Source organism: Rhodofomes roseus, assembly GCF_022264815.1.
Source record: "Rhodofomes roseus strain CIRM-BRFM 1785 chromosome Unknown C8Q71scaffold_19, whole genome shotgun sequence".
In the NCBI taxonomy this organism is placed as follows: domain Eukaryota; kingdom Fungi; phylum Basidiomycota; class Agaricomycetes; order Polyporales; family Fomitopsidaceae; genus Rhodofomes; species Rhodofomes roseus.
Window position 1 is genome coordinate 374,196 of NW_025952975.1, and position 20,829 is coordinate 395,024.

At 56.1% G+C, this 20,829-nt stretch overlaps 9 protein-coding genes across 9 annotated transcripts; 7 read left to right on the forward strand and 2 right to left on the reverse strand.

Moving 5' to 3' along the window:
* Nucleotides 1–1,569: 1,569 nt before the first annotated feature.
* C8Q71DRAFT_875742 (uncharacterized protein) lies at nucleotides 1,570–3,178 on the forward strand (the record flags this gene model as incomplete). The annotated part of the gene is made up of 4 exons (XM_047928397.1): nucleotides 1,570–2,061; nucleotides 2,114–2,517; nucleotides 2,566–2,675; nucleotides 2,727–3,178. Exons 1-4 carry the CDS (start codon nucleotides 1,939–1,941, stop codon nucleotides 3,176–3,178), a joined length of 1,089 nt encoding a protein of 362 aa, XP_047775985.1. The 5' UTR covers nucleotides 1,570–1,938.
* A 459-nt stretch (nucleotides 3,179–3,637) lies between these two features.
* Nucleotides 3,638–5,454, forward strand: C8Q71DRAFT_713103 (alpha/beta-hydrolase; the record flags this gene model as incomplete). Its single annotated transcript, XM_047920897.1, has 5 exons — nucleotides 3,638–4,052; nucleotides 4,102–4,268; nucleotides 4,333–4,357; nucleotides 4,409–4,810; nucleotides 4,859–5,454. The coding sequence occupies 5 exons, from the start codon at nucleotides 3,638–3,640 to the stop codon at nucleotides 5,452–5,454; spliced, it is 1,605 nt and encodes a 534-aa protein (XP_047775986.1).
* Nucleotides 5,455–5,886: 432 nt separating this feature from the next.
* C8Q71DRAFT_860491 (uncharacterized protein) lies at nucleotides 5,887–7,035 on the reverse strand (the record flags this gene model as incomplete). Its single annotated transcript, XM_047927806.1, has 4 exons — nucleotides 5,887–6,233; nucleotides 6,467–6,695; nucleotides 6,758–6,889; nucleotides 6,940–7,035. 4 exons carry the CDS (start codon nucleotides 7,033–7,035, stop codon nucleotides 5,887–5,889), a joined length of 804 nt encoding a protein of 267 aa, XP_047775987.1.
* A 279-nt stretch (nucleotides 7,036–7,314) lies between these two features.
* Nucleotides 7,315–9,279, forward strand: C8Q71DRAFT_194681 (uncharacterized protein). Its single transcript, XM_047916896.1, has 8 exons — nucleotides 7,315–7,344; nucleotides 7,407–7,581; nucleotides 7,641–7,827; nucleotides 7,885–8,068; nucleotides 8,118–8,224; nucleotides 8,275–8,603; nucleotides 8,660–8,866; nucleotides 8,974–9,279. The coding sequence occupies exons 2-7, from the start codon at nucleotides 7,465–7,467 to the stop codon at nucleotides 8,804–8,806; spliced, it is 1,071 nt and encodes a 356-aa protein (XP_047775988.1). The 5' UTR covers nucleotides 7,315–7,344; nucleotides 7,407–7,464; the 3' UTR covers nucleotides 8,807–8,866; nucleotides 8,974–9,279.
* Nucleotides 9,280–9,764: 485 nt separating this feature from the next.
* On the forward strand, nucleotides 9,765–10,877 carry C8Q71DRAFT_860493 (uncharacterized protein; the record flags this gene model as incomplete). The annotated part of the gene is made up of 6 exons (XM_047927807.1): nucleotides 9,765–9,881; nucleotides 9,939–10,116; nucleotides 10,168–10,345; nucleotides 10,400–10,518; nucleotides 10,577–10,668; nucleotides 10,731–10,877. The coding sequence occupies 6 exons, from the start codon at nucleotides 9,765–9,767 to the stop codon at nucleotides 10,875–10,877; spliced, it is 831 nt and encodes a 276-aa protein (XP_047775989.1).
* A 2,089-nt stretch (nucleotides 10,878–12,966) lies between these two features.
* Nucleotides 12,967–15,007, forward strand: C8Q71DRAFT_713198 (uncharacterized protein; the record flags this gene model as incomplete). The annotated part of the gene is made up of 2 exons (XM_047920901.1): nucleotides 12,967–14,856; nucleotides 14,915–15,007. 2 exons carry the CDS (start codon nucleotides 12,967–12,969, stop codon nucleotides 15,005–15,007), a joined length of 1,983 nt encoding a protein of 660 aa, XP_047775990.1.
* Nucleotides 14,966–15,488, forward strand: C8Q71DRAFT_814335 (uncharacterized protein). Its single transcript, XM_047926086.1, has one exon. The coding sequence runs from the start codon at nucleotides 15,008–15,010 to the stop codon at nucleotides 15,323–15,325; it is 318 nt and encodes a 105-aa protein (XP_047775991.1). The 5' UTR covers nucleotides 14,966–15,007; the 3' UTR covers nucleotides 15,326–15,488.
* A 14-nt stretch (nucleotides 15,489–15,502) lies between these two features.
* C8Q71DRAFT_194802 (DEAD-domain-containing protein) lies at nucleotides 15,503–17,610 on the forward strand. The gene is made up of 4 exons (XM_047916897.1): nucleotides 15,503–15,864; nucleotides 15,925–16,579; nucleotides 16,628–16,756; nucleotides 16,805–17,610. Exons 1-4 carry the CDS (start codon nucleotides 15,830–15,832, stop codon nucleotides 17,453–17,455), a joined length of 1,470 nt encoding a protein of 489 aa, XP_047775992.1. The 5' UTR covers nucleotides 15,503–15,829; the 3' UTR covers nucleotides 17,456–17,610.
* A 1,094-nt stretch (nucleotides 17,611–18,704) lies between these two features.
* Nucleotides 18,705–20,641, reverse strand: C8Q71DRAFT_194808 (uncharacterized protein). The gene is made up of 7 exons (XM_047916898.1): nucleotides 20,413–20,641; nucleotides 20,167–20,354; nucleotides 19,923–20,103; nucleotides 19,691–19,868; nucleotides 19,527–19,639; nucleotides 19,174–19,472; nucleotides 18,705–19,116 (listed from the first exon to the last, which is right to left on the reverse strand). The coding sequence occupies exons 2-7, from the start codon at nucleotides 20,281–20,283 to the stop codon at nucleotides 18,967–18,969; spliced, it is 1,038 nt and encodes a 345-aa protein (XP_047775993.1). The 5' UTR covers nucleotides 20,284–20,354; nucleotides 20,413–20,641; the 3' UTR covers nucleotides 18,705–18,966.
* Between the last annotated feature and the right edge of the window lie 188 nt (nucleotides 20,642–20,829).

A 20,829-nucleotide genomic window follows, 5' to 3' on the forward strand; every position in this document is an offset into this window, starting at 1 on the left:
GTGCCATTCCCTCACGTCATCATCTCTCCAAGTCCTTGGCCGCCGAGGCGTGCCATCACTCGGACGCCGCGATCCTTGTTGATCAGTTCGATCTGGATGAGGAACATTCGAGGTGTCACCCAACTCGAATAGTAGATCTGCTGCATGAGGGCCATGAGGTAATGGGGTCAGTCACTCGTCATCTGACAGACAGCCTGAGGTACAACCTGCAGTGCGCGATGTTGGGGTTTTTGGAAGTGATGGGATGTCGTGTAATCCTTGCAGATGAGCCTGAGGCTCAGAGGGACTGACGCAGTGGGCTGACGGCCCAGCAATCAACGGCGACGCCGGGATCGAACCAGAGTTTGGGACAGCGGATTGTGCAACGACCCGCGGCGTTCCAGAATGCATCGGGGACTCGGACTGATCAGGCTTGGTGCGCTGAGCTCGAAGCTCGCTCGAAAGTCTTGCTGCCGGTGTAGGGCGCCGAAGCTGAAGCCTGTTAATGGCTTCGGCAGCCTGCTCTCGTTCATACTTCTGTCTGTTTCTCGCACATTGCGGTGTGCCACGGTGCTGATTGATTGGCGTAGGATCTGGGCGTTCGTCTCGTCCAGAAAGCGTGATCCATTGGTGGCAGAGATCGCACTCAACCTCATGACGAAGGCTGATGATAGAGTTGATTCGAGTAGTCCTCAGATCCCCATTGCGGAGGATGATCTCTTTGGGCTCGGGAGGGGGGCGTGGGTGGGACATTGTGGTCGTCAAAATCAGAGAGTATAGTTACCATGCACTATATTGATTCTATTGCCTTGATAATACTATACTAATAATTCGGCATGCACCGCCGCCTCGCTGTAGTTGGACTAGACAGCGATAGGTACGATCTGGATCTGATCACGTGTACATCCTATTCTGGCCATGACCAAGCTTCAGCTCTTGTTTGTCGTGAATCACTGTCCTACACACTCCTTTTATGCAGTCAGATTGGGACTCAAGTGTCCTACATTGTCTTCGCCCAGTAGCTTCCACTTAAACGAGCATATACTACAGGAGCAGCGAAAACCGTTGGAACTTCGCCCGGAAGCTGCCATCAAGACCCCGAGAACCGGTCGGGGGAGGGGGACCCCCCCTAGTTGCTTCCACGGAACGTGCTCCCGGGTGCCCCCTGCCGTTTCCCGCGTCTAGTAGGGCGCTCAACCTCGCTCCCCGCCACCGGCGCGTTCATGTTTTAAACCTCCTTTGCCTAGCTTTCTACAGGTGTGGGCTGTGAGCATGGCAGGAAAATTTTAGCACTCACTCAGAATTTCATAAAGATGCATGTGAGGACACCCAAAGGCCTACGAAGGCCGAGGGAGACTCTTTCTGAGGAGAGCAAATAGAGCCAAACATGTGCAATGCACGGTCACGCTTGTCACGGCCAAAGCTCTCCCCGGTGGCTGGGCACATGCTTTGACCTCGTACATTGACCTCTCATTCAACGCCAACAATCATGTGTATTGAGAGTCTTTTTAATTGTACATTGATGTTGCATTGATGTCATATTTGCGGCAATTCACAATTACTGTGAAGACCGCATCACAGTGGCTCGCCAGCCTCTTAGCGCCCGTGACCTCCGAGAGGGACTCATCGAATTAATCCGCACACTGCGAGTATGCAGCTGGACATGGGCAAACAGAGACCTATACACCTTCCATTGCGTTTCTAGGTGCTTAAGTATCTCCTACTAACTCGCGAGAAGGCCGTGGCGTTCAATTCGAACCGCTTTGGCCCTCTCAATGCAACGCACAATTGAACCGCGACCAATCCGCGTACGTTAGCTGGGGCCACTCTGTCCGGACACGCGCACGGTTGTCGTCTTTCACCACAGTCCACACAGTCCAAAGCACTGCAATCCTGGGCTCCCCCTGCTCCGCGCACTGCTATTCTGCGCATATACATACACCTTCTGTATCTGCAATCATGCAAAAAGGCAAATTTCGGGTCTACATCAAGAGCGCGGATCGGGGGCGGCTACCCGAATACGAAGTAGACCCCGTCGACGACAAGACTGTGGCTTGCTACATACCAAGCGAGATCGGAAAGGTATGTATTGTGCTCTCAACCGGGGTCTCTCTCGCTGAATAGATGGCTGCAGAATTTCGAGATATGCTGGCGCGCTAACACGCGAGGCGAGAGATACCAGACATCTGTGATATGTTATGTCGACGGCATAGGCGCTGGGGCGAATCGTTGCATGCCTGGGAAAGTGAAGAGTAGTCGCTGGGGGGTGAGGGTTTTCGCTGATCAACGGAGACCGTTCAAGTTTGCGACATTGGCTATGACAGGTGCAGATGCTACTTTCTCCCAGGTCGCCGAGACGCTTATACGCTTTGCAGATGACGACAATGCTCCTATGGGCTCGGACAAACTGGGCGCTATAGAAGTCACGCTTTCTCATGAGATTGAGACTGGGCAAGAGCCAGTACGCAACACTTCGCACAAATTAGTGGATCAGATGGTACATGAGAGGAGCAAGAAGATGGGCCTGCATTGCGTGTCGTGAGTCATGTTTTGTCATGCCCAAGTCCCCTCATATTAAGATGACAGGTTGGATGAGGCTCGCCCTTGCCGTCTCATATCGACCCAGAAATGCAGCAAGTTGGTTGACAAGAGCGTTCCCTTTTACGCACGTTTCATATTCCGATACCGCTCAGAAGGTGGAGACATTCCACATCAATGTGTCGTCAGGCTAACATATAATCTACTAGACTTCCTCCGGGCTGAGGGTATCATACCCGAAGACGAGGGTGCTGCTGCGCACGCTCAACCTGAAGCAGTCGCGGGCCGCAAACGCACCAGCCGACCACTTCCAGACGACATGGAAGCAGGGCCCAGTCGCAAGAGAGCAAAGATTGCCGTACCACGACCTCCGCAGACGGATGTCCACCCATCTATGGCTCAACACGGCAAAGACGAGGACATTGCCGCGCTCCAGAGGCAGCTTGACTCTGTTAAAGGACAAGCCCAGGCAATTCAGAAACAGCTAGAAGCCATGAAACGACCTGGCTCGGGCTCGTCTCCGAGGGTCAAGACGGAACGACAAACTCTGGACGCAGGCGCTCGGCGCAAATTGACCCACAACGCCGTCAAGAGGGAAAAATTGCCTATCCGACTCGGGAGCAGCGGCGATGTTATCGACCTGACCCTAGACGACGATTGAATATGCCTGAGCTGCCATCGTGTTGCACTACGACATACCTTTGTTTGGCTTATACCATCCCTATTGTTGTTGTAATCGTTGTAATCAACACCTGTATCGTGTCTTCCGCTACAAACCCACGGATACCGGCGATTGATGTATTGCATGTCTTCAGTGAGGTCTACATTTGTCTCTGAGAATTTGACTATATTTCGCGCATAGATGGCAATGCGTCGGTGCCCACCCTCGCTGCTGCGCCTCGCGACGCGCTGCACTACTTGACACGTGATCGTTCTCCAGTAGCTACGTCACGCGTTATGCTCTGATCCGTGTCCGGACTGATCAAGCTTACCGCATGCGAAAGGTGGAGACGAGCCGTTCGCACCGTCGCAGCTCAAATCGTACATGTGTCTGACGACGACCTCTCATGCTCCCGCCGACGCTTGACTGTGTGCTCGCGACTTGACGACGACCGACACGATGACGACCCGGGTAGCGGAGCAGGAGAACTACAAGGAATGCATGCCCTTCGCGCGGCAGCCTCTCAAGTCCATCTACATCGCCCAGCGGATGTTCACCACACTCGTCATGGTGCTGTGGTGGACAATCTACTACACCGTCACGCCCAGGAAGCACCGCCCGAGGCCATCGTGGTCCCTCAAGCAGATCATCTGCGTCAACTTCACTCGGCGAATCTACAAGGTCACCGAGCTCGCGGGCGTGACATGGGGCACACGCAACCCGGAAGAGACCTGCGACAACCGGTCGCTGAAGGAGACGCGCTTCGAGTGGATCGAGCCGCTTCCGGAGGAGATGCGGTCAGGGGTCATCGTGGACTCGCAGGCAGAGTGCAAGCGAGTAGGTGTTTTCACCTGGCCGAGGGATGCGCCCGAAGGTACGCTATTAGCCTTCCGTGAAGTGATACTCCCTCACGACTTCTTCAGCCACTAGTAGCGAAAAGCATGACCCGAAGGCATCTGAGGTCGACTTATCAGACGTGGAGGCTGGTGACGTCCCCGTCATCGGGATCTTCATGCATGGCGGAGGCTACTGCCATATGTCTGCGCATGAGAACGCCCCGACCTCGAAAATTCCCAGGCGGCTCATGAAGGTGTGGTGCTTTGACGCGTCTTTACGCTGATGTGAGAACGCCACTCATACATGCTATGTAATAGGACAAGGCTTTCACGCAAATCTACGGTAGGTAGCTGTTGGTTCGCATAGGGCTCGTGTAGGTTGACATCACGGCAGCCGTGGATTATAGACTACTACAACATGCGCCATTCCCAGCTCAGGTTCAAGACGCAGCTGCAGTATACTACCATATCGTACAGCAGCATCAGCGCCAAAATACCCCGTCGGCAGGGAGCTCGGAGCTTTCATCGGATTCGCGAAACACCAATGACGGCAATGTGCTCAGGAAGGACTATCTGACGGCAGACCACGTCCCACAACATGTCAAGGATAGAGCGGAGAACGAGGAAGCGAGAGGGCGCATGGCGCAGGCTGCGCGGAACATGCGGTGCAAAATTGTGCTCATCGGCGACAGTGCGGGAGGTAACCTCGTACTTGCGCTCGCGCGCTGGATCCGAGACGAAGCACGCCTACCACTTCCAGACGGACTGCTGTTGCTCTCGCCTTCCTGCGATCCCTGTAAGTATCCCTATATGTCATCCCTATCGTGTTCTGACCTCGTGATAGCCCATGCCTTCCCAGAGTCCCCATCCTCATACGTCCCCCGGCCACACGCAGATACGGACTACCTCGTCGACACGCCCGAGCCCCGCGCACTGCTACAGCGGACCTTCCTGGGGAACCACCCGCTCGAGATGATGCACAGCCCATACGTCAGCCCGGCGTCACAGAAGGTGCTCCGCGCGTTCTACGGGGACGCGTTCGCGGAGAGCGTGCAGGACCTCACCATCGCGCGCCTGAACAGCGTCGCGCGCGCGCACCTGCGCACGATGGAGAGCGCGCCGAACACACCGGAGGAGGGCCCGCCCGCTGGCTTGGAGCTCGGGCGCAGCCCGACGAGCCTCGAGCGCCCGATCATCGCGTCGCCCCGCGGGCTGAGTTTGTTCAGCGAGTTTCCGAGGGCGTGTGTCGTGCTGGGGGATGCGGAGCGGCTAGAAAGGGAGGTGACGAAGCTCGTGGGCGCGATGGAGAGGGATGGCGTGGAGGTTAAGACGGTGTGGGTCAAGGACGGGGCGCACGACGTGCTCATGATGGGTTGGTGGGACGAGGACGTGCGCACGAAGGTGTATAATGACATTGAGGCGTGGCTGAAGGAGGTCTAGGGCGTGGACTTTGTGCAGCTATCATCACATTTGTATGTATATAGGATGGATCTGTATCGCTAGACACTGGAGTCCGCTCTTCCCGGGCGACGGACTGTAGCGCGTGCTGTGATAAGTATGGTATCTTTGTCTTAAGTACTGCTTGCGTCTGAGCCATTCCAGTACGTACCTGATAGGCTGCCCTCCGAGTCGCTGGCAACCGCAGAGTGAATCACTAATTGTTCATAACCGCGTGTTCTATAGAGGCTTGGGGGAACCCGAGTACAGGCGCTGTGAAATCGTACGTGACGAGATACAAAACGCAAGGACAACATCCGTTCAATATCCGTCTAACGCCAAGTCAATGAGCTCGTCGGAAGAGTTGAAACCGATGGGCGAGCATTCCTTCTTGATGTTGCCGTGGGCCGCGTTGATGTTGTCCTTGTCCCTATCTTACTGTTCTCTCTTGACCCTCAAAGATGATCCAGATGCCTTGATCGCCTGTAGCCTGCTCTGGAGTGACTGTACACGTTCTTGCGCTGAGTCGAGCTCCTTCTGGAGCTCATCGACGTCTTCGTGACCAGCGGACTGAGCGATCGTAGGCTTGTCCTCTTCCTCTTCTTTCGGGAATGTCGTTGAACCAGGAGTGGCTTCCCTTGTCATTTCCCGGCTTGCACCTGCTTCGAGTTCGTTCTGAGGCGGCCGGACGGGTTGACGCATGGATTCTGTGGGTGCTTGATCCGAAGCATCGCTGGCTGCTCTTTCATCCAGAGGCATCATGTTCTCGGCTTGAAGAAACTCTACGAGTACATGCACGGGTGAGCCTGAGTGCGTGGTATGACAGTGTAATCCACCCTTGGAGCGATAGCGGAAGATGAAATGCGCATATAAGGGTTCCTTTGGATCGACGAGTTCTACATGGACTCTGGCCTTGGCTCGACTTCCGCGACTTTCGCCTAGCCTGGTCATGAAAACTCGGTTACCATCCGTGCAAGCGAGCGCAAGCTTGTGAAAGGCAGCTCGCGCTACTCACGAAATGCATTGCAGACCCATTTTTTGCTCCTCTCATGCACCATCCCGGGCTTGAACTCTTCTGCGATTTTCCGAAACGGCCCTGTGACGCCCCGGGAGGTCACGTAGGCAAGCTTCACTACCACAGTACCCAAGTCTGGATGAGGCTCTAAGGCGACGCTGTTGGAGTCATCGTCTGGGCAGTAGCTCAGCAGGTCAACGGTGATGGTCCGTGAGTCTGGTCTCTGTACCTGTGGTGGGTAATAATGAAAAGGTGAACGGCATGCGCTCAATTGTCTTCGGCGGACCTGACGCCCCAAAAAGTACGTGCTATCACAGTGGGCAGGAAATGAATGCCTTCGGCGCACCGGCCATCGATAAAGCACAACACGGCGGTGCCATAGATGTCCTCTCGCGTGTCGCCACGAAAGAAAATCTCGAACGTCTGCAATCATTCAGTTCTGAGTGCAGCACAACGAGACGGACATCAGGCACCTTTCCGACTGCGCTAGGAATGTAGCAAGCCAGGGTCTTGCCGTCTATGGTTTCCATCTCGTATTCAGGCAGCTCGTCGTCGTCACGGCGTCGCATTTGAGGTACACATCGAAGCTGCCCTTGTGCATTTTGCCGACGTTGCAGAGTATAGATGCACTCGTCGTGACCCGTGACCGAAGAGAGAGCGAATGAGAGACGGCAACATCTCTAGCTTAAAGCTCAACGGCCTGTGGCAGAGGCTGCCCTTGGGCTGACCGCCGCTACATACTTAAGTATGCACTACAACGCGATCGGTCACAGCTCACGTGTATGTCACAGTACGGGCGCCTGAACGTACACGGCGAAGTCGTCCGAGTCGTTGCAATTCCGAGCCCGCTTATCCACTGCACATCCACACTAGTACAGGTCAGTTCTTTAGTGTACTTATCTTGCGACGGTGATGTGCGTATATGCTCTTTCCGTGATAGACACTGAAGACGGGATAGCAGCCGCATCGGCGGCCACGCACTAGGCAACGATTCCGAGATGAAACTTCGCGGTTTCGAGGTCTACATTAAATGCGACGGCCGTAGGCTAGACGAGTATGCCACTGGGAAAGAGGATGGCGTTATTAGTTGCTATGTGTCAAGTGAGGCAGGCAAGGTATGTTCTCTGTGACGGCTCACGGAGAACAACATGAGTTTTTACTGAGTCTTGCTAAGGAATTCGAAATCAGGGGTGCCAATCTCTCTTCTACGGGTATGAGTGCAGGCATCAGCGTGGATGGACGGGCATTTCCCACAAGAATATGCTTCGAACCATGCTTCAAACCAGGTGCTAGCGGAATGATCCCTTATTACGCCGGTAACGGAAGAAGGCAGCTCGTGTTTTCTGAAGTTCGCATCACAGGTAAGCCGCACTAGAGCCGCACCAAAAATACATGTCCCTAGCTCACCATTCAATGAGATGATGAGAACGTGGCAAGCTCCCTTGGCGAACTTAGTCAGCTTGGACTGATACAAGTCCGAATCTCTCGTGCACTTATATCAAGGAAGCAGCCTCGCAAACCACTGACTGACACTGGCACCGTCAGTACAAGTTTAGGACCATTTCACGAGAAATCCAAGAAAGGAGGACTGCACTGTGTCGAGTGAGCTTTGCGCTTCGCCCCATCACATCGACCTCACTATTACATACAGGCTAGGAGCGACGGAGGCGCTCCCAGAAAGAGCGGGCTATACATCGCAGTACATTGATGACCTATCTTCACCTTACGTCACGTTCAATTTCCGCTACAGGCCTCGCGGTGAGCATGTCTATTGGTTTCTCATCGTTGCGCGCCTGAAAGAGCAACAGCGATTCTTCAAGCACAGGGCATCATAGAGCTGGATGAAGCTGAGCCTCCGCGAAGTGATACCTCGATGGATCTGCCCAATACACAGAGTGCCTCGACACCTGGAGTGGATGTCGAGTCGAGGGTCACGTTGACCCGCAAACGGCGAGAGGAACGGAACCCCTCAGATGGCCCTCAAAAACGACCTCGTACAGACAAGGCTGTATCTTCTGCGATACCACTGCTCGACGCGAGTATGGCCGAAGGTCACTTGCATGCAGAGGAGGTCAAGCCACTTGTCCTCAAGGACGAGGATGACGATGACGAAGCCGCTGAATTCAATATACTCCGAGTACGCTCTGTTATTTTCTCGCAGATTGTTCAATCTGACAGACCACTTGGCTCTAGACCCAGATGCGCAGTCTACAGGAGCAATTGGATCGCATGGAGAAGAGACGGACACAGGCCCGACGCCTCAACACCGTCAAGCGAGAACCATCGCCCGTACGAGTCGGAGCCTTCAACGGCGGCGTCATTGACCTGACGGATGATTGAGTGTTGTGGTTTCTCTTGCGCTGTAGCCGCTGAGACGGTTGGTCGACTCAGGCGCATATAGTATGTATGTGACGTGTTACATTCTCGGACTGCGCTGACGAGATGGATCATCATGCGTTTGCCTCTATGGCACGGCTCCGGCTGGCGGGAACGAACTGCGCGTATAGGGAGCACCAATCACGCGTGCGTCGTATGCCTGCCGCTGTATCCCTTTCGCATCGACCCCGCGATCTACCCACAGAAAGCGTCGCTCGCAAGGACCAACCATATTCTACATCGTACCGCATACAGCCTCTGACTAGTCCTTCATTCGTGCTCTCGGACTCAGAGGGCTCCACACGACTCGTCACTCAGGCCTGTCCTGCCAGCGAACAAGCGATGTGCCCAGGAGGTGTCCTGTGGGAGTGGAAGAACGAAGCAGATGAAATCACATGTTCCGCTAACCATGCCACTACGTAACTCAGTAACGTAAGTAAGCGGACGCAGTCCCGTCTGGTTTGTCCCCACTTTGTTCCAAGTTTGTTCCTTCCATGTATCTCGCCGTCACGACTCAGCTTTGCTAGTGCTAGGCCCAAAACACTATGCGCCCGGCGGGGTGGGTTTCATCGAAGGAAGCTCCGTTACCGTAAGTCCCGACGTTACATACGGTCACCCGGCGAGCCCTCAGTGCAGCCTGAGACGGCGAGACTAGCTGTTAGTGGCGGACAATGGCACGCGGCAGTGTAGCATTATGCCACTCACTAGTAGAGGTATATACGTCAATTCGAGTGGCGACGGACCTGCATACCTCGTTCACCTCCGGTACGCGACTCGGAGTGGCTCAGAACCTTTGTGAGTGGTTCACCGCTGACCGTGGCAAGGTTGTATACGCTGACGGACTGAACCTTTTGTCCTCAGAGAAGGCAATCCCTCCCAATCCCTCGGTAGCTCCGGCACTTAGGCTGCCCTCACCATCGTCATGAGACACCGCGACTGCGAAGTACGCATCACATACGACGGACAGGCGCTCGAAGAGCACAATGTCCAGATTGAGAACAATGCCATCGAATGCTATATCGCCAGCGAGTCTGGCAAGGTGCGTGTGTTGACGTGGTTAACGAGGAAATGTCTTACTCAGGGCCACTCCAATTAGGTGTTTGAGATCATATGCAAGAACGAGACGTCGACAGCCATCTCTGCTGGGATAGCTGTCGATGGACGGGGGTTCCCTAGGAGAATGCTCGTAAGGGAGGGTGTGAGCAAGCCGCTCATCTGCGAAGACGGCGTTGATGGAATGAGGCCACTGATGTTCACGGACATTACCCTCACAGGTCTGATCTCGTTATGAGTATTGTGATAGCATCGTTGACCCACTTTAGCAGATGACGAGGACGCCGTGAGAGGGCTACCGCGGGGGAGCGAACTTGGCTTGATCGAGGTCCGCATCGTCCGCGGGAGATGCGAGGGACTGATGCCATGGGCACCGCCCTCTGTCATCAGCGTACAAAACTTTGGGCCTATTCATGAGACCGTGAAGAAAGGAGGCATGCACTGCGTCCAGTAAGGACAGAGTAGTTATCTGCATATATGTGAACCTCACCTTGTTCGCCGCAGGTTCGGTGCAAGGATTTCAAGCGGAGTAACGCCGCAAGACACGAGGCTTGTGAACGTGGTTGCGCTTGATCGTTGGGATATCCCGTACATCACCTTCAAGTTTCGCTACAGGACCTGTGGTAAGACATTCAGCTATCAAGCTCACGAATAGAGCTGTTTAAGCTAACGTATGAGCAGCGATCCTTCAGGCGCAAGGCATTATACAACGGCCGATCCCCTCTGGCAGCGCCCAGAACAACAACAACGAGGATGACTTGGACGCCCTAGAGGTTCGTTGATGCACGTAGCCGATAATGCTTTACTTCGGTTGAACGGCTAACGCATGCGACAGGCCCAGATGCGAGTTTTACAGGAGAGGATCGAGAGAGCCAGGATGAGGGGAAATCACAGCCCTCAGCCTCGTGTGATCAAGAGGGAGCAGTCTGTCATTCACCTCGGCCAGTTCCGTGGCAGCATCATCGACCTGACGGATGACTGAGGTACGCGCCGATTGTATGTGCGCGAAGTGTCTTCCGGGTCTGGCGATTGAGTCTGCTCTGACTGCGGTAGTCACATGGCTGTATACGTTTCTCAACCCTCTGGTCCTCGTAACGCGCCTCGCTTGAAGTTGTACTGTATAATATTGCCATGGGCTCGATGCAGGGCGTGGGGCGACATACTGCCGTCATCTCATTCGAGCGGTGGCTGCCGCACAGTCTTGTATCTCAGCGATGAATATGTACGTAGTTACCATGGTGCCGTAGCAGACCGTTGCGGGGTTTTGCTTCAGACATGGATTGGATATGGCTGTCTGACGGCATATGTGACTTCATTCTACTGTAAGGCACGATGAGCTCAGCCCCGCTCGAAGCCTCCACAAGGCCAGGCAAACTCGAGGCAAAGGCTGATCAATGATCAACCTGAGCAGTGAGCTATTTTTGCGTATCCTTGGTGGTGCCCCACACTCACGCTGCCTACATATAACATAGTAAGGGAATTTCCGTTTGTAGGCTATCTTGTATGCACAGTCGTACTAAGCGTCGTTGTAACCAAGGCTAGCGGACGAAATTATCCTGTAAACATATGACGCGTCCCGGCTCAGGCTGTTCACGAATCATGATCCCGACGTCAGGCTTTGAGTGCTGCCCGCGACTCGGAGCAATATTGCGTGGCACCGTCTGCACGCTGCGCGCGACATCAACCACCGCTGCCCATTTCTCGTCTCTTTCCTTCCCTCCACCTCGCCGTCTGCGATAGCCTCGCCGCAGCTCACGAAAGCAGTATTACCGCCACCCGGAGCGCCGGCTAAAGTTAGCTGACCCGCATCACCCACTCGACCCCCACGGTTGGCGTAATCGAGTGACGACTCCGAACCACGCCGACACGGCTTGTTCGCGGCTCGTCTCTACAGCGGAACCCACTCTGGTCGTAGGTCGCCCCTCTTTCACTTCGTTTCATCCCGCCCGTAGCCCCCCACGACCATTATCCCGCGAATCAAGATTCAAACGCGCAGCACACGACGATCGCACGACTTGAATGTCCGCGAGCAGAGTAGAGACGGTGGAAAGGCCCCGGAGAGAGGCACCCGCAGATGTGAGGCATTCCCACTTTCTGGCAAGTGCACCGTCTGGACTCGCCCTCTGCTTCTCACACGCCAGCAGCAGGTCAGGACGAGCCACTTTCTCAAGAAGGTGTCCAATATCCGCAGCACCCGCCGCCAGAGCACCGATGGCAAGCAGCTCGGCGTGCCCGACGTGTTTCAGCGCACGACGCGCTCCATGGACCTTGGCCCGAAGGACCTCGCCGTGCTCACCAGCCAGCACACCGCTCCCCATATGGACCGGAACTCGGATACTCCCTCCCCGAGCGGCCGTTCGTCCGAAAACGGACCCGAGTCCCTCGTCGAAGGCCCCAGCGTGCATTTGCAGACAGGCTCCCCACGATCTGCCTCTACTGCGAGTGTGGCGCGGTCGGGAGTGGTCTCGAACAGCGTGCCCTCCAGCCCTCAGGCCCCCGAAGAGAGCGGGGTTACTCTTCAATCACCAAACATGCCTCCGGGACCCACAACAATAGCCAATGCGCCTGTGAGCAGCACAGCTTCCACGAGTCGAGGTACGCTCGACACACAGACCAATTCTCGACGACGTGCCTCCACTGCGGATCCAGCACGGTCGGAAGCGGTCTCGAATAGCGCGCTCTCTGTTGCGCAGGTCCCCGAGCAGAGCGGGATCGGGCTTGAGTCGCGAAGCACACCCCCGAGATCGACAGCAGCACCGCATACTCATTCACAACAGACAGATGTTGTAGCGCAACCGAGCAACCTAGCCACCACAAGTCAAACGACACTCAACGCGTTCGCCATGGGTGCACCGGCGACATCTGAGAATAGCACACCCAACTCATCCCCCGTCGCGAGCAGCTCCGCTTATTCGCAAGCCCCGCTCACTCCTGGACGAGTGTCGCCAGGCCTGTCCGATCGACGTAACCTCGCGCCGCGCCTGGCGACGCTGCCCCCGCCCATGATGGCCAGCTACATGGCGAAGGGGAGCGCACGCCTGACGCCGTCCATCGTCTCACGACAGCCGCCGATGCCGGTCCTGAGCCTCCCGCCGCTCCCACCCGTTACTCCTTCCCAGCAGCCCCAGCGTCCAAGCCAGCAAGCTCCGCTGCGTAGCATTCCCGCGCTCCCCATGCGCGGCCCGAGCGAGGCCGAGGCGGACGAGGCGGACCACGACAACTCGATGCTGGACGAGGACGACGAGGACGAGGAGGTCGACGACGACATGGACGCGAGCCCGGGGGCGGGTGCTAATAGGAACGCTGATGCGGAGGGCGCTGGGAGCGACGACGAAATGGAAGACAGCACGGAAATGGGATCGGCTGAAACGCCTCGGTCACGTGGCGATCGCGCAGGCGGGCTTCCTGAGATCGAAGCGTCGCGTCTGCAGACGGAAGTCACCGAATCGCTTCGGGGCACCGTGTATTTCACCCCAAAGCCGGAGGGCCAGTCCACCCCCCGCCTCCGCCCCGGCTCGTCCTCCTCCGCCGCGACAGACTACTTCACCTCCAAGCGGCCAGACAAGCAGGCCGACCGCGCCGACTCACCCGTGCGCACCCCCCGCCCCGCCGACTTCTTCGGCTCGCCCGCCCTGCGTACTGCGGCGCTGGGGCATGCACAACATATCGCAGCTATGCCACCAGGCTCCCCCGGACGTCCGGGACTGTACCATCTTGGCTCGCGCAGCATGGTCGACCTCCTCTCGATGGCGAAGAAAGGCAAACAGACAGCCACGTCGCCATCGATGGTGGCGGACGCACTGGCGGAGCGCAGGAGCAAACCACTGCCCGGTGCGCCGCCAGCACAGGAGAATGACGAGAGCACGCCCAAGCCATCGACTGAACCGCAAGACATTCTTCCGACGACACCGACATTGCGCCGACAACGGTCTTTGCCTCTGTACAAAGTATCTTCCGATCCACCACCTTATCCTTCCTTTCATCCTCGTAAACCAGGTCCTGCCGTGCAACCGAGGGACGAGGAGGGCATGGAGCGCCTGCCCCCGTATTCGAACTCCATCTACCTCACTGCGGTCATGCCTCGCAAGGTGGAGTTCACTTCGCCGGGCGTGCAGGCGAAAGACCGTAAATGGCGGCGCGTGCTCTGCGTGCTCGAGGGTACCGCGTTCAAGGTGTACAAGTGCCCGCCCAGCATCGCGGGTGTCAGCGCGATCGAGTCGTGGTGGGAAAAGAAGGTCGGCGTGGGCGACATCACTGTCGTGAACACGGGCGCAGTGACACAGTCGGGGATCAGGGTGAGTGCTGTCCGGGGACGTGCAGATAGCGAGCGGACGGGGAAGGAGGATACGGACCCCGCGAGCCCAGATCCGAACGCGAGGGAGAGTGAGCCCCCTCCACCGGCACAGCAGACTCCTCCACCGACGCGGTCGAAGCTCCGCCTGCCGGGAAGCCTTTTGCACCCTAATCGGTCGAATAATAGCTCCAAGGGGAGCTCGACGCCAAGTCGTCTGAGCGTGTCGAGCAGCCAGTCTAGTACCTCATCTCAGACGCAAAGGCGCCGGAGTATGGAGCCGTCACAAGACGACCACTCGTCGATATCTGCCGTCGCGCGCGCGTCGAGCGACACGCCGTCTCGTCGGACAAGTTTCGTGTCATCGAACGCGACCTCCCCACGGAGTGCCACGTCCAACCGGTCATCCGCGACCTCCCCGCCCGCGAGCGACAGCTCGTCCTTCTTCCGTTCGCGCATCCTGCACGCTTCGCCGCCCGCCGACGCAGGCCCGAAGCAGCCGCCGGAGCCGAGCGAGAGGGATATGATCCGGAAGTACACGCTGCAGCAGGCAGAGAGCGGATTGGCGAGCGACTATGGGAAGCGCAAGAACGTGATTCGGGTGCGGATGGAGGGAGAGCAGTTCTTGCTCCAGGCGCCGGATGTGGCGGCGGTGATTGATTGGATCGAGGTATGTTATGCACGCTTGCATTTTGGGATTGTGGATTCTGATGGCCTTTGAATTGCAGGGCATTCAAGCTGCGACGAACATTTCTCTTGACTTAGACGAGCGGTCAATGCCCAAGGGCCCGATGTTTCCGAGGTACGTTTGGCTGCAGTAGATGCGTTGCTCATGCACTGACGCTGTGGCGTTAGACGACGCAGGAGGAGAGCACGCCCGCAAGGTGTCGCCGCAGGTACCGCGGCTGCCACAGCCACGAACGCATAGGTACTGCGTCATCTGCCGTCTCCCGTCGGCGTCGTATCTTGCTTTTGTTCTTGTCTGCTCTATCTGTGTGCGTTTCCTTGTGTACCTAGAACATTTTATCCTCCGCGAGAGCTTCCCTTGCTCGCCATCCCTCACCTGTACAGCCCTCATCTGCATACCCTGCATTGCTAGCCATAGCTCCATTACGACAGTGCATGTCTTTGTTTTCTGAGTTCTCGGATTCCATTTTCCCCGTATGATCGGATGTGTGAGATAGCAGCTACTGTACTATAATAGTGTGCCAGCAATAATCTCTCTCTCCCCTTTCTGCGATTGGGAGTGTCCTGTATCCTGTGTCTAGATGCTTCGCAGGGAAAGCACAGCTTGCTTCGTACATTAGCCTATGTGCACCCGGATGAAGATGGCGCATCAGATTCAGGCGGAGTGGGAGTGTGACTTCGTGACTGGGTGGTGACGGTCACTGCGCCGACTAGCGAATTCACGCCTCGCTCTGTGCTTGCCTCGTCAATTTCCTCGCCAGCGACCACGTCTCCAGCATCACTCGTCGCCTCTACCTCCCCGCTCGACTTGCCTGTGTCTGGGCCACTTTTTCCACAAACGACACACTCGTGGTCACCTCTTGACATAGAACCATCACCGCCTCAAGAAGCAAAAACCCTCCTAGCCGCGTACACATAACCCTCACCCAAGTACCCCCTCCTCGCAACCCTCCACAATGGCCCAGCAAGCACGCCCATCTTCCTCCACGTCGTACGTTTATACATTGTCATTTTCTGCGCAGAGCGATCGGGGGTAACAATGACAACACAGAGACGGCTGGAAAGCAGGCCTGCGCCCCCCACCCAAAGACAGCCGCCCACAAACCGAGGATGTCACGAACACGAAAGGCGTCGACTTCGAGGACATGTACCTACGACGCGAGCTGCTCATGGGCATATTCGAGGCTGGCTTCGAGAGGCCGTCACCGATCCAGGAGGAGGCCATCCCCGTCGCCCTCGGGAAGCGCGACGTCCTTGCACGAGCCAAGAACGGCACGGGCAAGACCGCCGCGTTCGTCATCCCGTCCCTCCAGCAAATTGACGTGAACAAGAACAAGATCCAGGCGCTGCTCCTCGTGCCGACGCGTGAGCTCGCGCTGCAGACGGCGCATGTGTGCAAGATACTTGGCAAGCACATGGGCGCGCAGATCATGGTTACCACGGGCGGTACGACGCTCAAAGACGACATTATCCGTCTGTCGGAGACCGTGCACGTACTCGTCGGCACGCCCGGTCGGATATTGGACCTGGCGGGCAAAACGGTGGCGGACCTCAGCGAATGCCCGGTCTTCGTCATGGACGAGGCGGACAAGCTGCTGTCGCCTGAGTTTGCGCCCGTCATGGAGCAATTGCTTTCGTATTTGCCGAAAGATCGCCAGGTCATGTTGTTCAGTGCGACATTCCCTATGATTGTCAAGGACTTCAAGGTTCGCATATTTAGACTCTATGCGTTGGTCGTACTGACGCCCTTTTAGGAAAAGCACATGAAGCACCCCCATGAGATCAACCTCATGGATGAGCTGACCCTTCGCGGTGTCACACAATACTATGCCTACGTCGAGGAGCGACAGAAGGTTCACTGCTTGAACACGCTGTTCTCAAAGGTGCGCTGCACCCTTAAACTGTTAGCTATGCACCTAACCTTCGGACAGCTCCAAATTAACCAATCCATCATCTTCTGTAACTCCACGAACCGAGTCGAGCTGCTCGCGAAGAAAGTCACTGAGCTGGGCTACTCATGTTTCTACTCGCACGCGAAGATGCTCCAATCGCACCGTAACCGCGTGTTCCACGACTTCCGTAACGGCGTCTGCCGCAACCTGGTCTGCTCAGACCTGCTCACGCGTGGTATCGACATCCAGGCAGTCAATGTCGTCATCAACTTTGATCTTCCGAAGAACTCGGAGACGTACCTCCACCGTATTGGTCGTTCCGGGCGTTTCGGACACCTCGGTCTTGCGATCAACCTCGTCACGTACGAGGACCGATTCAACCTGTACAAGATTGAACAGGAGCTCGGCACGGAGATCCAGCCCATCCCTCAAATCATTGATAAAGGCCTGTATGTCGCGCCGACCGGGGCCGACGACGCCGAGCAGCAGCAACAGCAGAAAGCCCGAGCGACACCGGCTCAGCACCCTCCGCAGCGCCAGGTTGCGCCTCAACCCACACTCCCTCAACAGCAGGGATCGGCACAGCCGCAGGTTGTATATTCCAGCTCTCCTCGGCCTGTCGCGGCGAATGGGAACGGCGTACCACCGGCACAGAGGGCACCTCATCGTGGTGTACCGGTCGCGCGATGAAGCTCCTGGGTTCCTCGTCGCCATGGTGGCGTGAGTCGTGTCGCGAGTGGGTGGTAGGTGAGGAGTGTGGACGGGGACGAGGATGGGGATGGTGGGAGGGAGGTGCGTCGAGACCAAGCTTGCGAATCCATCTGTTTATGCCTTCACACGGACTATTGCGCGGGGAGGGGTCCTGTACAACAACAACATCCGCAACGGCTCCCATTGCTCATCGCCGGAACACTGGCCACCACCGTCTTCCGAACCGCTCCGGCCCTGATACACACATACAATATCCGCCGTACCTGTTGCATCACCGCATGTGCGCAAATGTTTGCTGTCTGTTTAGTTTATCCACCGTATAGGTCCGCTCGTCTCGCTAGCTTCTGTCGCTGTTACTACTACTACATATTTGCCTGCCCCCCTCCTCGCCCCTCTCCTGCTGTTGGTAGCCCTGATGATTGTCGTAGGTGGAATGGATGTCGCAGTTGGTCATGACTCACACGCACAGGGGTGCAAGCATTAACCCTGTACTCGACGTACGTTTTGGTACGACTTCGTGTCTCTACCGCCAACGGTCACCCAGGTGGGCCGGAACGAGCTCTAGCCCGTCCTGACATAACCAAAATATCACGAACGTCGCAGGTTCCCAGTGTAGGTAGGCCAGCTTGTCACGATTGGGTGGGTCACAGTCTACTGCTAACGGTACATCTGAGCGGCGTATGCGACAGGTATGCATACGGATTCCGTATGCGAAAGGGAGTTGCGGAAATGAGCCGTCCCCGCCCTCGAATATGGCTGGCAGCGCAGACCGCTTCCCGCCATCCGGATACGCGCCGCAACGCTCATTAGAATAACGTGCGGTATGGTATCATCGGTAAGCTCTCGTTTGTCAGTCTTCCTCGCTGTCTGGTACCACCTGGAGCCATATGGGGTGAGCGAGTGCACCCTAGGCCTGACATGCGGTACTACTAGACTGGCACGCAAGTCGACGGAACGGCGTCCCATCGACCAGTGGACATATTAGCACGAAGGCAAGCACTCCGGAGTGCGGAATGAGGGTAACGCGTTAACCTCACCCGCAGCCGGTCGTAGGGCACCCTTTGATCTTCTCAGAACACCATCTGGAGACAGGAACTTAACAGTTGACTCGGAGTCAACAGTAACATTCGCTGGGACGGTACATATTATGCACCCAGACGGTGCGTGAATATACTATGCGTGGCAGGGGGACCGTGATGTGTATCAAGACCAATGAGAGAAAGTATATTGAGACGACCGAATGACCATACGTTCGACGCGCCTAACAGTCAACAAATTCGACCCGGGATGAACCCAGCAAAATGAAGAGAGGACATGCGCTGGGATGAAGGGGAAGCCGGAGAAGGGAAGAAGGATAGCAGGACGTGTTTATGTCTACATTGGGCTCGGCCCTCAATGACAATAAAGGGATAACAAACAAACACGATGAAGACAAGTCGAGGGGCCCAGTCGCCAATCCTCCGCGTGCATGCAATGATCACTTGCGAGCCCTAATCGTCCGTCAAGTCTATGACACCGCCACTGGATCCACCGACTCGGATAGGGGATGGCTCTCTCTTGACGATCCCGCGCTGACTAGCTCGGGACCTCTTACTCTTCACCCTATCAATCCTTTGCCGTATGGTCTGGATAAGTTGTGCCTGTTGATGACATCTGTTATCCGGCATGTGGCATGCTCAGGTCGTGGAAGTACGCACCTCGAGTGCGTCAAGATCATCCGTGCTATCGTCTTCCTCGTCTTTGAGCACAGGTGGCTTGGCGTCCACGATCTCCTCGGTTGGGGAGTCCGCAATGGAAGACAGCAATTTGTCGTCTCGCCGTGGTCGTTTTCGTGGCCGGCCTAATTCGGGCTCATCTTCGCGACTGCGAGATAGATCACCACCTAGATTTCGAACCCGCATTAGCGACGACGCATCTCGTGCCGCGGATGGGTCGTCGAGGTTGTCGACGAGTGGCTGCTTGGGACGCTCTATAATGCCTTGCGCCTGGAGAATGGCTACCAGTGATAGGTGAGATGACTTGCACGGGTGCTTGCACACTCAACGCTCACCACGGGGTCTGTATCTGAATTCGAAGGTTATGTACGGTGCAGAATGGTTGTCAATGCAGCAGATTTTTAAGGCCTTCTGCGTGGGGTTTGGATCTACTGTTCTTGGGCCTAGTCTGTAGTACAATCGGCAATGCTGACAAGTATTCCAGCAACTGTCCACTCACGAGACACAATGCATACCACCTTTCTTTGCAGTCTCATGGATGGGCCCAAAGTTCTGCATTGGTGTAACAGGGGGTGGTGACCAGGGTCTTTCATATAAGACCTTCGAACGGAGAACAGTCATCCGGACAAGACCCAGATCAATTGCCCATGACGGTTCTCTCGCAACATTCTCATCATCTAAGAAGTTTTTCAGCAATGATTCTCCAAAACAGGCAGAGCCTGAAAGCATACCTGTGACGGAGATTTCCGAAAACATCAGTGGCTGCTTCCCCTCCACGCTATCTCTCCAGACAAACGACTTGTTCTTTCCCTGTGGTTTCATGGTTGCGCTCCTTGGGAACTTGCGGCCATCAATGGTAATAAAGGCTGAAAGATGCTGCGAGGAGTGATTGCTAGACTTGATCTCAAATACCTCATGAAAGTGATCATCAATACATACAGGTCTACCTCGAAATTCATGTACAGATCTACGCACCTTGCCAGCGTCGCTAGCCACGTAACATTCAATGGTGTTGCCCTTGACTTGGACATTGTACTCATCGAGCGCCTTTCCGTCGCATGTAATGCGTATTTCAAAGTCGCGGTGTCTCATAGTCGGTAATTAGTCCTCAGGCTGACCGTAACAGAAGAGTCGTTGGCCGGTGTTGCAGTGTTTAGCCCGTACTATGCGTCCCGTAAATCTCTCGACTCTCAATCATGTGTACATCGTCGACGAACTCACGGGTCAAACCAGACTCGCTCCTGGAAGGACAGTGCGGGAGTGCACTGCGAGCGGGGGACCGGCCTGAGCCTGAGGTGCGTCGTTTCTACGAGTGATGCCACCTCACCAGCAGCTGACGAAGTCGCCTGCGCAGAGACCACTGGTTCCGGAGAGTAGGACCACGAGAGTCGCGTAGTAGTGATGACGGAGGCTTGCGACGACTCGTAAGTACAGTAGTTCGAAGTCAAAGTCAACAGCGCCCACGCCACCGACGCGTAGAGTCACTACGCCTACCGCGCCCACGTGACCAGACGTTCATTGTTCTCAAAACCTAAACTTAAAGCCCGATGTACCAGCGGTAGCTGATGCTGCCGCGGCGACAAGTATATGTAGCGGTCTCATGGGTGAGTCGTACTGTCGGATGCCACAGAATTTCAA

Excerpts from the sequence above, each read along its gene's own strand:
- C8Q71DRAFT_194681 (XM_047916896.1), top strand. The coding sequence starts at position 7,465 with ATGAAACTTCGCGGTTTCGAGGTCTACATTAAATGCGACGGCCGTAGG. Across the intron at positions 8,225-8,274 it reads TTTCCGCTACAGGCCTCGCG|CGATTCTTCAAGCACAGGGC; the intron begins GTGAGCATGTCT and ends AAAGAGCAACAG. Across the intron at positions 8,604-8,659 it reads CTGAATTCAATATACTCCGA|ACCCAGATGCGCAGTCTACA; the intron begins GTACGCTCTGTT and ends ACTTGGCTCTAG.
- C8Q71DRAFT_814335 (XM_047926086.1), top strand. The coding sequence starts at position 15,008 with ATGCGTTGCTCATGCACTGACGCTGTGGCGTTAGACGACGCAGGAGGA.
- C8Q71DRAFT_194802 (XM_047916897.1), top strand. The coding sequence starts at position 15,830 with ATGGCCCAGCAAGCACGCCCATCTTCCTCCACGTC. Across the intron at positions 16,580-16,627 it reads TGATTGTCAAGGACTTCAAG|GAAAAGCACATGAAGCACCC; the intron begins GTTCGCATATTT and ends ACGCCCTTTTAG. Across the intron at positions 16,757-16,804 it reads TGAACACGCTGTTCTCAAAG|CTCCAAATTAACCAATCCAT; the intron begins GTGCGCTGCACC and ends ACCTTCGGACAG.
- C8Q71DRAFT_194808 (XM_047916898.1), bottom strand. The coding sequence starts at position 20,283 with ATGAGACACCGCGACTTTGAAATACGCATTACATGCGACGGAAAGGCG. Across the intron at positions 20,104-20,166 it reads TGGCTAGCGACGCTGGCAAG|GTATTTGAGATCAAGTCTAG; the intron begins GTGCGTAGATCT and ends CACTTTCATGAG. Across the intron at positions 19,640-19,690 it reads GGTGGTATGCATTGTGTCTC|ACTAGGCCCAAGAACAGTAG; the intron begins GTGAGTGGACAG and ends ATTGTACTACAG.